Source organism: Octodon degus, unplaced genomic scaffold, assembly GCF_000260255.1.
Source record: "Octodon degus isolate 3935 unplaced genomic scaffold, OctDeg1.0 scaffold00070, whole genome shotgun sequence".
NCBI lineage: Eukaryota > Metazoa > Chordata > Mammalia > Rodentia > Octodontidae > Octodon > Octodon degus.
Genome location: NW_004524646.1, coordinates 3,050,621 through 3,064,888, shown reverse-complemented (window position 1 = coordinate 3,064,888; position 14,268 = coordinate 3,050,621). Strand labels below are relative to the sequence as shown.

Sequence of the window (14,268 nt, the reverse complement as noted above, 5' to 3'; positions counted from 1 at the left end):
TGTGTGCCACCACACCTGGTTTAGCTATAGATTTTGTTTGTTTGTTTGATTTATGTGTTTGGTGCAGGATCTCACCACACATCTCTAAGGGACTTGTAATGATCCTCCTGTTTTCAGCCTTCCTTGTGCAGGGATTACAGGCCTGCACCACCATGCCCAGATTTGGTCACAGACTCATTGCACTGTGGCAGGGCTGGCATGGCATGTGGGACTGGGGCTCGAACCCTGGGCCATGTGCTTGCCAAAGTAGGTGCTTAGTCCACTGAGCTATCTCACCGACCCTTAGCTGTAGTTTGTGTTTTTTTGTTTTTTGTTTTTTGGGTTTTTTTTTTTTTTTGTTTTGTGTTTTTGTGGAACTGGGGGCCCTTGCGCTTGCAAGGCAAGTGCTTATTCTACTAAGCCATCTCCCTGGCCCTAGCTGTAGATTTTTGATGCTCATATGTCTTAGTTAATTTTCCCTTTAAGCAAAATAATTGATCTATGAACTCTTTGCTTCTATTTCTTAGCACTTTCAAAGCAAAATAAAAAGTAAAATAGAATCAGGGTTAAATGAATAATAATAATACTTCTTTTATATTACCGGTCATATAATTTTACCAAAGAAAAGGTAATGTCTTTCATATTTTAAGGATAAAGAGACACTAACCAAAAATAGTTATTTGACAATCCCAGATAATAATTTTTAGGACCACTGCTAGAATTAAGGACTCCATACCCCATCCTAATTCAGTTACAACTCCCTGTCCCCAAGTGAGATTACGACAGTGAAGGGCTAGCCAGATAGCTCAGGGATTAAAGTGCCTTTTTAGGCAGATGCAGTGGCCAGGGTTCGATCACTGGCATGTCGTGCCTACCTGGATAGCGATTGAGACTGGGCGTGGTAGCACGTGCCCCTGTAATCCCAGCACTTGGGAGGCTGAAAACAGGAGGCTCACTAGGAGTCTGATTTGTGTAGTGAGACTCTGTACTAAAAAATAAAAAGACAAGCAAAGAAAAAATAAGAGTACATTAGGACAGGCATAATCTTTGAGCCTGAACCCCCAAATGAATCCCTGATCTCGCTGCCCTGAGCTGGACCCCGTAGACCTGCCTGTTACGAGCAAAGGCCCTTTGCCCTAAGCAGATACTGCGTAAGTGTGTGGAATTTGACTCCTTTTAGGTAAGAAAAGGCCAGGAAAGATAAGCTAACAATAATCTTAAGGTAAAAAAGACTTGTTTGTTTGTTTCTTTCTTTTCTCTTTTTTCTTTTTCTTAAAATAAGCTCAAGGGTAATCTTTTTTGAAGTCTGATCTTTTTTAGTGTTCACTAGGACTTGAGGCATGGGAGAGGGAAAAAATAACATCAGGCTCTGCATACTGATGAAAGGCCTAGCAGGAAGATTGTTACAAGTTTGTGACCACCCTGGGCTACAAAACAAGAGCCTGCCTCAAAAAAAAGACAAAAAAATAATAATAAATGAAACTCTGAGCTGCTATGGTGGTGAGAAAAGAAATGAAAGAAAAGAAACCTGGAGGGTACAAAGAGCTCCCTTCTTCTCTGAGCCTGAAGCACCATACACAAGCGATCAGTGCCCTTTCCCTCTGGAGTCCTGTCCATTCTTTTCCTGGGTTAGGAGCTTGCAGAAGCCTTGAGTTCCCACAAAGCAGACAAAATCTTAGTTCATATCAGAAACAAAATAATGAAGGTAGAAGGTTCTAAACAAAAACAGCCTTCAAAGATCACATGAAAGATCTTTGTGAATGACCAGGGTTTCCCAGATGGTATATGCTTTGGTTTTTTTTTCAGAAGGCATAGTTTGTAAAAAAAAAAGTTAATTTTTAATCTTCCTTAATTTCCTGTGAAAGCAATTCTATGATTAGTGAAGCAAGGCTATATAGCAAAGATAATTCCTTATCTTCTCAGTCTAGTAGCAAGTAGAGATATGGGGGAAATACAGTGCATATATAAAGCTTTTGGAAATCTGACCTTTACATTTCAGTAAATAAAAGATGAGTGTTGATAGGGAGAACTTGAGTAAGTGTTACAAACATCTGCCTCAATTATGTCTTAAGCATTTAAAAATAATAACAGCCTTTAACACTCAATTATAAGAAAGTCTCATCATTATTTTAAAAATGTCTTTCACCTTCTAATCCACTGTGTTCTGCTTAATAATAGAGGAAGATAAGCAGTTATGTGTTTAAGATACTACCTGGGCTTTGGGTATTCATTTTAGATCCATACTTCTATAAGTGTGCACTCTATGCTGGCCATTATATATTGATTTGCTACCCCTATAAAATTATCCATTAATAGTTGAAGTTTTCAAACTTGGAATGGTTGTCCCCAGGACTATGGAAAAGGTCAAAAATGGGGTTTCTGTTCAAAGGATATAGTTTTTCAAGATAACATAGTCCTGTTGCACAATATTATACATTAGTTAATCCTCTGTGCACTTAACAGTGATTAAGTGATAAATTTCAGATTATATATTTTGTCACAATTTTAAAATTTAGGGGGCATGGCCCTAGCTCAGGCCTTTAAGTGGCTGCTTCCACAAAGCTCTCAGCCTCAGGTTGCTGGAGTTCGAACCTCACAACTCTCCCGCTGGCCAAAAGTGCCCTGAAGCCATTCGAGGAACAAAAAAAAAAAAAAAAAACAATTTTAAAATTTAATTAAAATGCTCACATTGGGGGTCGGGGAGAGGGCTCAGTGGAATAAGCGCTTGCCTAGTAAGCTCAAGGACCTGAGTTCAATCCCCGGTTCTGCCAAAAAAAAAAAAAAAAAGCTCACATTTTTAATTTTAAACTTTAAAAATTTTATTCAATTTAAGTTTGTAAAATGTTAAATGTGAATTAAAACTTTTAAAAGACACTGTAATTACTTTTCTCCTGAAAATTAATTCTGAGCATTTTTGGTTAGTCTAATTTTCTCAGAGTTTTAATGTCAAAGCATTAATTTGTTTACAAAGTCATATTACTGCTTATTGTACATGCAAACACTATAAATTTATTTAATTATCACAACCCTATGAGGTAGATCTTCTATTTCTGCCATTTTATTACAGACATTTGTAAATATAAGAGAATTTGGAAGAACTGTATTTTTTAAACACCCTTATCCTCGCTATCTATACCCTGCAGTTAACATTTTGTTATATTTATGACATCTGCTCATGCTTCTGTTTACCCATCAGTTTACATTTTTCATTTTATAATATTTTTCAAAGTAAATTTTAGGTGTCATTATGCTTTGGGGTAGGTATTTTTAAATTCTCTTTGTATATCATTGGGAACTGAGAAGAGAGTCAAAATTTATTCAAGGTCACACAGTTTTAAGTGCTAGAACTAGGATCTGGATCAAGATTTTCTTCACTTCTACAGAATGCTATTTCGCATAATATTTGTACTTACAGTAAAAAGTAATTTAAAAGTGAAATAAATTGACCACAGTATGTCAATCTTAAAGACTCATAGATTTGTGAGGTTTAGCAGTAGAGAAAGTGTTTAAAAGCCAACCATTTCCAAATTTATTTATTTGCCCAGGACACTTTACTACCCAGACTTCCCCAAACCATAACAACTATTAACATCTCCTAAGATAGGGGCAGAATTGAATGGCATATACTGTGGGAAATGCTCATATGATATCCTAATTTAATTTAGGATCTTAATAAATTTTTCTAGGGTTTTTTTTTTTTTTTTTTGGATTGAACTCAGGACTTTGCATTTACCAGGCAAGCATCTATTCTACTGAGCTTTCTCCTCAGCCTCTAGTTTGTATTTTAAATGTAGACCTGGGTATGTACAGCTCGCTGGATCTTAGAGTTAGGTCACTGAGGACAGAAAGATGCAGAGTGTGTATACTAACTCTGCCTATGATTTCAGTGGCAGAAATGGAACTCGAACAACTTAATGTAGAACCCAGCAATGACATTTAGACACTCAGTAAATATTTGCTGAATAAATAAATACATCTTCTAAATATGCCCACTTATGTTTTCATTACATGTCTGTATATTGTAATTTTTATTTCTTTTTGGATCATATTGGTAGAGATTCTTTTAATACTTTGTTAACCTTTGTTACAAGTGATTCTAATTACTAAATTCTTTAAAAAGTTTTATGGTTATTGAAAACATAGAATTGCACAAAACATAGCTATATAGCTTAGTAAGTTATTATGAAGTGATGTCAAGTTTAAGAAATAGAACTTTGCTGGTATCTCAGAAATCTCTATGGGTCCTATGCTACTGCTGAGCCACTAAATCATTTCTCTCTCTTTTTTTAAAGCTAATTTAACAGGACATACCGAGAAAGTGGGGATTGAAAATTTTGAGCTGCTGAAGGTTCTAGGAACTGGAGGTGAGTTTTAAGTTATTCCTTTTCTTCTTTCTTTCTTTCTTTCATAAGAAGAAAAAAGTACTTCCTATGACAAAGAATTGATATCCTTGGTACAGATGACATTGAAAAATTTTAGAGCTAGGAAGATAGCTCAGTAGAATAAGCACTTGCCTGGCAAGTGCAGGGTCCCGAATTCAATCCCCAGTACTGCAAAAAACAAAAAACAAAAAAAAAAAAAAGAAAAAAGAAAAATTTTGGAAGCATGAGGAGTTCAATAGTGGCTGTCAAAGAATATTTACAGACCACTCATAAAATAAATAAACAGGCAAAAACAAAGAATATTTTTTACCTTGGGAATATAAATTAGTTCAATATTTGCATAGAATACAGTATTTTTAAAAATTACTAACATTTTAAGAGTTTATTATATATCAGTTACTTTATAAAGTACTTTATTTTGATTTCTTCAGTCTTCACTCAATATTATTGATATTCAATGTCCATTGTTTTTAATAATGAAAAACTGAGAACTGTTTGGTACAGTGGAACATGGATCTATAAGTTCAATCATCTATATAATAGGGTTGAAATTATCTGTATTTTTTAACACTTTGGAAAGTTCTCCAAAAAGTTATAATAAAACTTTCAAAAGGGGTACAAAAGAGAATGTATAAAATAGCATTTTCATAATACGGACAATTGCTGTATATGAATAAATGTGCACATGTATTATTTGTGTAGAAAAATCTCTGGGAGATATATCTTTCTATCTATTCTCTGGGTGATGGAGTTTTAGGTGATCTTTATTTTCTGCTACACACTTGCCTGTGTCTTCCAAAAATTGCCTCTGCTCCTGCTGCTCAGGAGTCAGAGCTGGCCTCAGGGGCTTCTGACCCGTGCAGTTGTAGAGATCTCTGTATGTGAGCAGTGCTCTGCTGTCACTGTTCTAGAATTCCTAGTTCATGAGCAAGACCCTGCATATTTTCATTTTGCCAGTTATGTGGCTGGTCTCATCAGGAATGCGCCTTTCCCTTCAGCTCTGCCCCTGGAATGCATGGCTTTGCAAGCACCACAGCTGTCAGAGCTGGCTAGTTTCAGTTTTCTTCCTTCAGTAGAATGGGTGAGGAGGCTCTTAACTCCTTTTCCATCCTCAGCCCACCAGGGCTCCTTCCCTGGAAGGCGAGCGCAGGCTCAGAGTGCAGACTCTTTCTTCCCCACTAAAGTTTACCTTCACACCCTCAGGGATGTCCACATCTAAATTTCCCCAACTCTAACAGAGCACATTATAGCTGTTCTTTGAAAGGTGTCTGCCCATACCTTATAAAATGCCAAAGCTTCCAGCGGGGGAAAAATCCTTCTCTTGGGTTTCCTCCATTAGTCTTGATACTGCCCTAGCCTCAGGTGCCTTTATGTATATACATGTGTATACATTGTCCTTAGGTCCTTCAGAATGAGAATACCTAGGCCCTTGTCTGTATAAATCTTCCTGAGTAGTTTAGTATTGTATAGAGCAAACTTTAAAGCTACCAGCGAGTAAGCCTTATAATTTACTCAGCTATTTTATTGTAAGAAAGTTCAGTGTCAGTTTTACACCTTTCGATCATGTTTTGTTTGCCGTACTAGGGATAAAACCCAGGACCTTAACATTGAGCCACATTCCCAGACCTTTTTTATTTTGAGACAAGCTTCAGCTTGATCTTGTGTTTGTCCCAACTTAGATTCCCAGGATGCTGGGGCTATAGGCATGTGCCACCAGCCCTGGCTTTAATGTAAAGATGTTTTTATTAATGCTACCCTCCCTTGCCTCAGGGGGAAAGTGCTCACAAACTATACAAAATGATACTTTATCCCTCCTTTTGTTTCCAATTTTGAAGGTACTATCTGTGGTGATTCAGTTCTCTTGAAAATAGTGTTTTAGAGAGCAGCAGGTTTCAGGTTGATTGTATCACATTCACAGAATATGTTTTATTTGCATGGCTTTTTTGGGTAACATCATTGAGCTATAATATGAATTTTAATTTATATGCCATATTGCATACCCATTTGAAACAGGTAATTCATTGGCTTTAGGATATTTGAAGTGTTGTGCAACCTTACCACAATCATGTTTAGAATTCTTTTTTTCCCTCAAACAATTCTTTGAACAGGTTGCTTGTTACTTGCCAGGCTCACTGCTCCTCAGCCTAAACCAGACACTAAGTGACCTTCTGTATCTGTGTCGTGGCCTGTTCTGGTGTTGCATCCTGCACTGTGTGTTCTTGGCGACTGGCTTCTTAGATGCAGCATACGGTGTGTTCTCGGTGACTGGGTCGCTCGTATAGTAGCAAGTGTCGGTGCTTCATTTCCCGTTTTCAGGGGTTTTATAAGAATTCATGTGCACTTTTAAATATTTTGAATGTAAGGTTATATAAAGTCCCTCTTTTTTTTTTTTTTTTTTTTTTAAAGGCATTGCTTTTATGGCTGAGTAGTATGAGTATGCCATGCTTTACTTATCTCTTGTCAGAGTTGTTTCCACTTTTTAGCTGTTATGAATAAATACCGCTACAGACATTCACATGCTGTGTTTTGCACAACTATATGCTTTCCTGTCTCTTTGATGCATCCCCTAGAAGTGAGTGCCTAGTGCAAGTGGTCGCTTGGTGTTTACCGAGTTGAGAAACTGCCAGCCTGTTTCCTAGAGTAGCTGTGCCGCGTTGCAGTCCTGCCAGCGTCACGCGAGCAGTGTGATTTCTCCACAGTGTTCTCAGCACTTGTTGTCTAACTTTTTGACTATAGCCATACTACTGGCTGTGAAATGATTTAGGGTAATTTGTAAGAATAAAATATTTTAATGCTTCCTGTTGTCTTGCTGAAATGATTAGCTCCCTTGTTTTCCATTTTCAAGTGTTTTACAAGAAGCCATGTATACTTTTAAATATTTTGAATGTAAGGCTATATAATGTCTCTCTTTAAAAAAATTATTCCAAAATTAAATAATCCTTGATGTGAGAATGGTCTTTTTATCTTTCTTTTTTGTATAGATTTGGTTTAAAGTTTGTGAAACAGTATGAAATCTTTGATGAAAAAATGTTACATGCATAAATTTAAGTTGTAATCTTACTGCCTGGTGAGTTTATAGTATCTTGGTGTTTTGAGAACCTTCCGGCTGAATTGTGGTGCCGGTACAAAGCAGCCAGTAATCTGTTCTAACGGGAAGTGAAGGGAAGCTGAACGGGGGTGTTTAGCAGGGTGCCTTTCACAGCCTGCTTCCTCATGGCCAGCCGAATGCCTAGGTGTCTGAACTATGACCATGAAGACTTCACATGGCAAACTTACTTATCCTGACAGACGCCTTGTGGACTTCGTCTCACTAGTTTATACCTACCTGACCATTTCACTGGTGCTTCATTAAATTTTAGAGCTTGTAATAAAAGCCACGAAACTAATTCTGCTCCTCAATATGTTAATTTTATGTATGGTAGTATTTTTTCAATATAGAACTAGAAATAAAAAGGTAAATTTTACCTCTCCTGATTGAAGGATGGTTGAGACATGCTGAAAACCTCTTTGTGTGTGACACTGTTTTGATTTTAGAGGATCTGCTATGTTTTAAGACTTTGAAAATCTGTGTACTGCTGATCAGCACAGGTCACCTGGCAAGAATAAGGACAAAGCCTAGAGTCAAAGAGAAAGTGGGGGTGCAAGTCTAGTGAAGTAAATGAGGAGAAGGCAGAGGTTATACTCGAGAAATCTACCTGTCAGTTGTGAATTTGTTCTTTGGATTTAGCACTTTCATACTTGATATGAGAGATAGCATGTAAGGCCCCTAAGAGGTAAAGACAAGTATTATTCATTAAACACTAAATGGAGAAAAACATTTAGGAACCACAGATATATTTCAGTAGTACAGCACCTGCCTGGGAAGCACAAGGCCCTTAGCCCAGGAACAGAGAGAGAAAGAGAGAGAGAGGGAGGGAGGGAGGGAGGGAGGGAGAGAGAGAGAGAGAGAGAGAGAGAGAGAAGAGAGAAGCAGACAAGTATAAATTTAGCTTATTTCAGTTTGCATGTTATCAGGTGTGTAGCAAAAGCAAATATAAATTCTCTTTGGAGGAATAAACTCTTATCCAGATCTTAAAGAACTACCAAAGAGTGTTATAGATATGACCTTACAATTAAAAGACCAAGAAGCAAGGCATTATGGATGAAGTGGAAACAAAGCTGAATTAGACCCAAAGAGACTAGGACCGACCTGATAGCTCAGTGGACTAATACAGCGGCTGGGGTTCAATCACTGGCTGGCCGTGCTGGCCCTGCCCCCAGGTGCGCTGAGAGAGTGATTGAGGCTGGGTGTGGTGGCACACACCAGTAATCCCAGCGTGTAGGTGGCTGAAAAACAGGAGGATCTACATAATGAAACCCTATAGACCCTGTATCCCCTGTACTAAACGCAGAGAGAAAGAGAGACAGAGACAGACAGACAGACAGACAGACAGACACTATTGGACTTACTGGATGTGAAATATACAAATGCTCAAATGTTTACATATTTTGTTAATCTTTTGTGGTGCTGAGACCTTGCCCACACTAGATTAGTACTCTGCATTGAGCCACATCCCAGTCATTAACTTATTTTTTGACAAATAATTGTTCATATTTTTAGCTGTATTGTAATATTTTGATCTGTGTATAAATTGTATAAAGATTCACTCCACCCAGTTAACATACTCTTCACCTCATTGACTTACTCCTTTTTTGGTGAGGGTGTTAAAAAATATTTTTGAAAAAATCTTGAAATATACAATGCAGTTCAGTGCAGTACACTAAAACTTACTGATCCAATCTAACTTAAACCTTGAATCCTTCAATTAGCCTTAAGAACAGGGCATGCTGGGCTGGGGTGACAGCTCAGTAGAGTAAGCGCTTGCCTGGCAAGCGCAAGGTCCTGAGTTCAATAACCTGTACTGCAAAAAAAAAAAAAAAAAAAAAAACCAGGACATGCCAAAAAATCAACAAACATTAAAAAATGAGAGATACACTCACTATATAGATCACGATAATACAACTGAAAGAACCAATATTAACTATAAGTCAAAAAAAAATTCAAATTATAGACACAAGGGATTGTTTTCTAGCCAATCAGATGCAGACAAAGGAAATTAGTGAATTGGAAGGTAGATTTGAGGAAAATATGCAGACTCTAGGATGAAAGGGAGAAGAGATGACATACATAAAAGAGATTAAAACAGATAACAGAGAAGATACAAATTTGTTTAGTCAGAGCTCCAGAAGATGCTAACAAAAAGAAGAGACACTGTTCAAAGAGATAATAGCTGGACCTTTATTTGGATTGATTAAACATGAATTCTCAGTAAATACAGCAAATCGCAAGCAGATAAATAAAAGGAAATTCTTATGTAGATACATCAGAGAAAAACTGATGCATACAAAAGACAGGAATCTTTAAAGAACAGCTGGAGAGAAAAGATTTATTTATAAAGGGACAATGGTTAGATTAACAACAATCGAAACTTTTCACTTTTCAACAGCAACCATGGAAACTGTACAGTAGTGGGATAGTATCTGCAAAATACCCAGAGAAAATAATTTTCAGTCTCGAATTGTATATCCAGCAAAATTGATTTATAGAAATGAAAGCAAAATAGGTATATTTAGACATATGGGAGCTAAGTATATTTTTCACCAGGAGTTTCTCACTAGAAAGGCTTTTTAAATGATGTACTTTTAGGGAGAAGAAAAATGATTCCAGGAGCATTTTTGACATGCAGAAAGGTTTGGTGAACAGCCCAAAATGTAAACAGTACTATGTGAAATCATAGACATAATTTCTAATTTGGGAGGTTAACAAAACTAAAACAGAGAGAAGGTAATTTGGGAGGTGTTTGGGAGTTAATGTTCCGAGGTATACATTTTAACCTGCATGTGAAACTTGATATGTGTAAATTACCAAAATAATACAAAAAGAAATAGAAAACCTGCATAGTACTACAGCTGTTTAAGAAATCGGGCAGTAAGTAAAGGTCTTTGCAGTAGGAAACCACTCAGTACAGCTTCGAAAATGAGTTCTGCCCAACATTCAAGGCATTTATAATTCTGTTTATTTGAAAGCTCAGACACTACAAAAAAGGAGCTTAGTTCTTTCTTGTTTTACAAGGCTACTATAAGCTTGATTCTAAAAACATGTAAGGGTAGTAGAGGACGGAAAATTAGAGGCCCTTTTCACATATATCAGGTTTCTAATATCAGAGTTCAAAAAAACAAAGCTTTTATGTGTTTTCTGTGAACACATTTAAAACTTTGGCTCATTTTCTGTCTTTCTCTTGGGTTTTTTGATCACAGACCTCTAAGACAGCTCTTCTAACGTGAGGACAGCAGTTCAGCTGTAATGTCTCACTTCTGCGTCTGCATTTCTGTTCATTCACTAGGCTATAACGGGTCTATTGTTAAGCCGTGGATGCTGCCTTTCCTTCTTGTCAGTTGACAGTGTACGGCTCTTATGATGAATTGGAACAACCAAGAAATGTCATTGTAGATATTTTTGAATTTAAAATCGCAGTTTTGATGACTAAATGGAGTAGGTGGGAACTTTTATTATGAATATAATATCTCAATTTTTATTCAAAATGTAACCACTAATCTTTCCTTTTCATTACCTTTTTAAGATATTTTTTCAGCAATACTTGGAATAATAGAACAGCCTCATCAGATGTCTTTATGTGTCATGTAAGGTTTGCTTTGGAAATGAAACTGAAAACTTTTGATGAGTTAATTTTTATATGCTCTGAACTAGAAAAAGTACTCATCAAATGTCTTGTAGACTTTGTGAAATACTTGAATATAAAAAATATTTTGTATTTCATAATTAAATACATATAATATTTTTTCAATTCCAAGTGTCTACTTGTTTCATCTCAGTTGTCTTGTTTCTATTAGTTTAACATTAAATCATTTGATCACTTTCCCTAGCTAGAAACTTTGAAGTAAAATTTTTTTTGCAGTACCAGGGATTGAACTCAGGACCTTGTGCTTGCCAGGCAAGCACTTATTCTGCTGAGCTATCTCCCTAGCCTGAAGTAAATTTTTATCCTAAGAAACTTTTAACTTTTCCACTAAAATCCACCTGTATTTATCTTTGTTCTTCTTTTCCTAGTGTCGTCACTCATTTTGTGTAAGGTATATGTTATTGTAAGGGATTGTTTTTATCTGGCCTGTTCTATGCTGCTGTTTCATTTTATACTATAGTATTATAAGTAATATAATAGCCTTATAAGCTATTATAAGAATAAAATATAACATTATTATATAATTCTGACATTTAAGAATTTATGGTACCTTTTAATCTAGGTCCAAATTTTTTTGTGGGGGGGGGTATTGGGAATTGAACCCAGGACCTTGTGCTTGCCAGGCAGGCACTGTGCCACTGAGCTGTCTCCCGAGCCCCTGACACAGTTCTTGCCTGCCTTTTGAGTTTCTCTTGTCTTTTTTCTTCAGCTCCCTGATAGCCACTTCTTTCTGGTCCAATTCATTGTCTCTTCCTCCCTCACAGTTATGTGTATTTCCCTGCTCACTGATGCCTTGCATGTCATATTCCCCCATCTGGAGTATTCTTCCTGTTTTTCAGCTGCCCAGTTTCTGCCCAGATTGCTTGATTCTTTTAATTGTTGCACGGAGAGCCTTTTGTGGAGAGCTGTGCCCCAAGTTCTTCTCTGAATTTTTCTTCACATACTACAGTTTCTTGTAGAGCATGAGATTTTAAGATCATCCCCGAATGTTCTTCAAGCCTCATTGCCTTACCAGGCAATTGCCCAGCACAGGAAACAGTATAATAATCTAACAAATGTATAATTTCTGCTCTCATATCTAGCATTATTTTTCAGATTCATACTCCAGTGTCCAGGAAATATCTTTGGTTTATCATGTAGAGGTGTTTTGTTTCATGATAAAATTTTGTACAATTTATGGAAATAATGAACCCAGTTTCTTTCTTTTTCTATCTTTTCTTCCATGTTCCTTGAAACCATTTTACTTTCTTTGAAATATCTGTCCATGTGCAGTCATGTCACTTAAAAACAGGGTTATGTTCTAAGAAATGTATCATTAGGCAGTTTGGTCATGGTGCAAATACCAGAGTGCATTTATACACATCCAGATGGTATAGTTACTCCACTCCTGGGCTGTGTGGCCTAGACAACTGCTCCAAGGTTACAAACCTACACAGCATATTGCTATGCTAAATAGTGTAAACCAGGGCTGGGGAGATAGCTCAGTGGCATAAGTGCCTGCCTGGCAAGCCCAAGGTCCTGAGGTCTATCCCCGGTACAAATAAATAAATAAATAAATAAAAATAGTATAACCATCATAACAAGTGGTATTTGTGTTGTTGAAAGATAGAAAAGGTATTTTTAAAATACACTTTATTATTATTATTATTATTATTATTATTATTTATTTATTTATTTATTTTTTTTGGTGGAACCAGGGATTGAACTCAGGTCCTTGCGCTTGCCAGGGAAGTGCTTATTCTACTGAGCCATCTCCCCAGCTCCTACACTAGATTATTGAAAATTTTAAACTTTATTATCATTTTATAGGACCAGTGATATCACATATGTGATCCTTCATTGATCAAAACATCATTATGTAGCTGTGACTTGTAAGAGAAGGAAGTTTTTAAACATATCTGCTCTATGCACTATTAGTAATTCTGATAATGAAATGTAGTTTGCAGATCTCACCTAAAAGATTGCTATTCTATGAATTTTCTGTATTCATCATATATGATCATGCATGTTCATCTGATATGAACTTGTCTTACTATTTTAAAAAAATGTGCCATATTCCTGAGGAAGGTCTGAGTAGCTTTACTCTTCCAATTTTGGTATCCTTTTGTTCATAGAGTACTTGGGGATGGAGGATGACTTAGAACACCCAGGGTTAATTCTGATGGTATTACTGCCCATTTGAGTTCTTTGAGTATATTGTATGAACTCTGTGATTCCGAGTCTGTTGGTATAATTTGGTAATGTGTATTTCTCAATGTTTTTATAAGATTAGTAGGTAATGGATATGAAATCCCAATTGCTAGATAACCATTTATTGTAGTTATTTATTGAACAGGTAGCTCCATAATAAATTTATAATCCAGGTTGGAAAACTACCGTTATTTAGAGTTTACTCTTTAGAAGAAATTATCTTATTTCATATGGCCACTTACTTTATTAGCATCTTTTGGAGTAATTTCAAATTGAAGTAATATTTCTTTGGGGATTTTATTGGTACCAGGAATTGCACTCAGGACCTTGTTCTTGTCAGGAAGGCGCTTGTGCCACTGAGCCAAATCCCCACCTCTCTGAAGTGATATTTCTAATAAAGACTAACTTGTGAAAAAGTCTTTTTTTTTTTTTTTTTTGTGAAAAAGTCTTGTAAATGAAATGTCAGTAATTGAAATTTTATTAGTGTTTATAAGAAGTTGATTTGTATGTTAACTTACAAGTAATATGGCAAATGAAGTTTTTTTTTTTTTATTCTTAACTACTTAACCATTTAGGTTTTGAACAGGTTAAGTCTTATACTAAAATATAAATGAAAGGACTAATTTTAGCTTGCATGCTACCTATTAAATATCAAAAGTTTTAGCCATTATTCTGGAAGGGCAGCTGCTCCCCATGGCAGCCAGGAAGCAGAGAGAGAGAACTCGGAAGGGAGAAGCAGCCTTCCAGGTCACCAACCCCAGGGGCCCGTCCTTTAGCAGCATGCTCAGCCAGGAGCTCAGCAGTGAGTCCATCCCCAGATTAGCACCGTGCCCCCAGGGCCCAGTCAGCTTCCCTAAGCTCTCCTCTGGGCCGTGAGGCCTTGGGAAGACATCCCAGAAGGACGCCATAGCAACTGTAAAGTGAGTGCAGCAGTCAGTCAGCAGAGGTCTTTCTGGTTTCAGGCTGGTCTTTGCTTA

General features: G+C 36.7%; 1 protein-coding gene across 1 annotated transcript in view; it reads left to right on the top strand.

Moving 5' to 3' along the window:
• Positions 1-14,268, top strand: part of Rps6ka5 (ribosomal protein S6 kinase A5) — a 198,081-nt gene that overhangs the window by 51,605 nt on the left and 132,208 nt on the right. Inside the window, exon 2 of the mRNA XM_004635134.2 lies at positions 4,272-4,343. Within this exon, the coding sequence (XP_004635191.1) occupies positions 4,272-4,343 (72 nt within the window). The remainder of the gene's footprint in view (positions 1-4,271; positions 4,344-14,268) is intronic.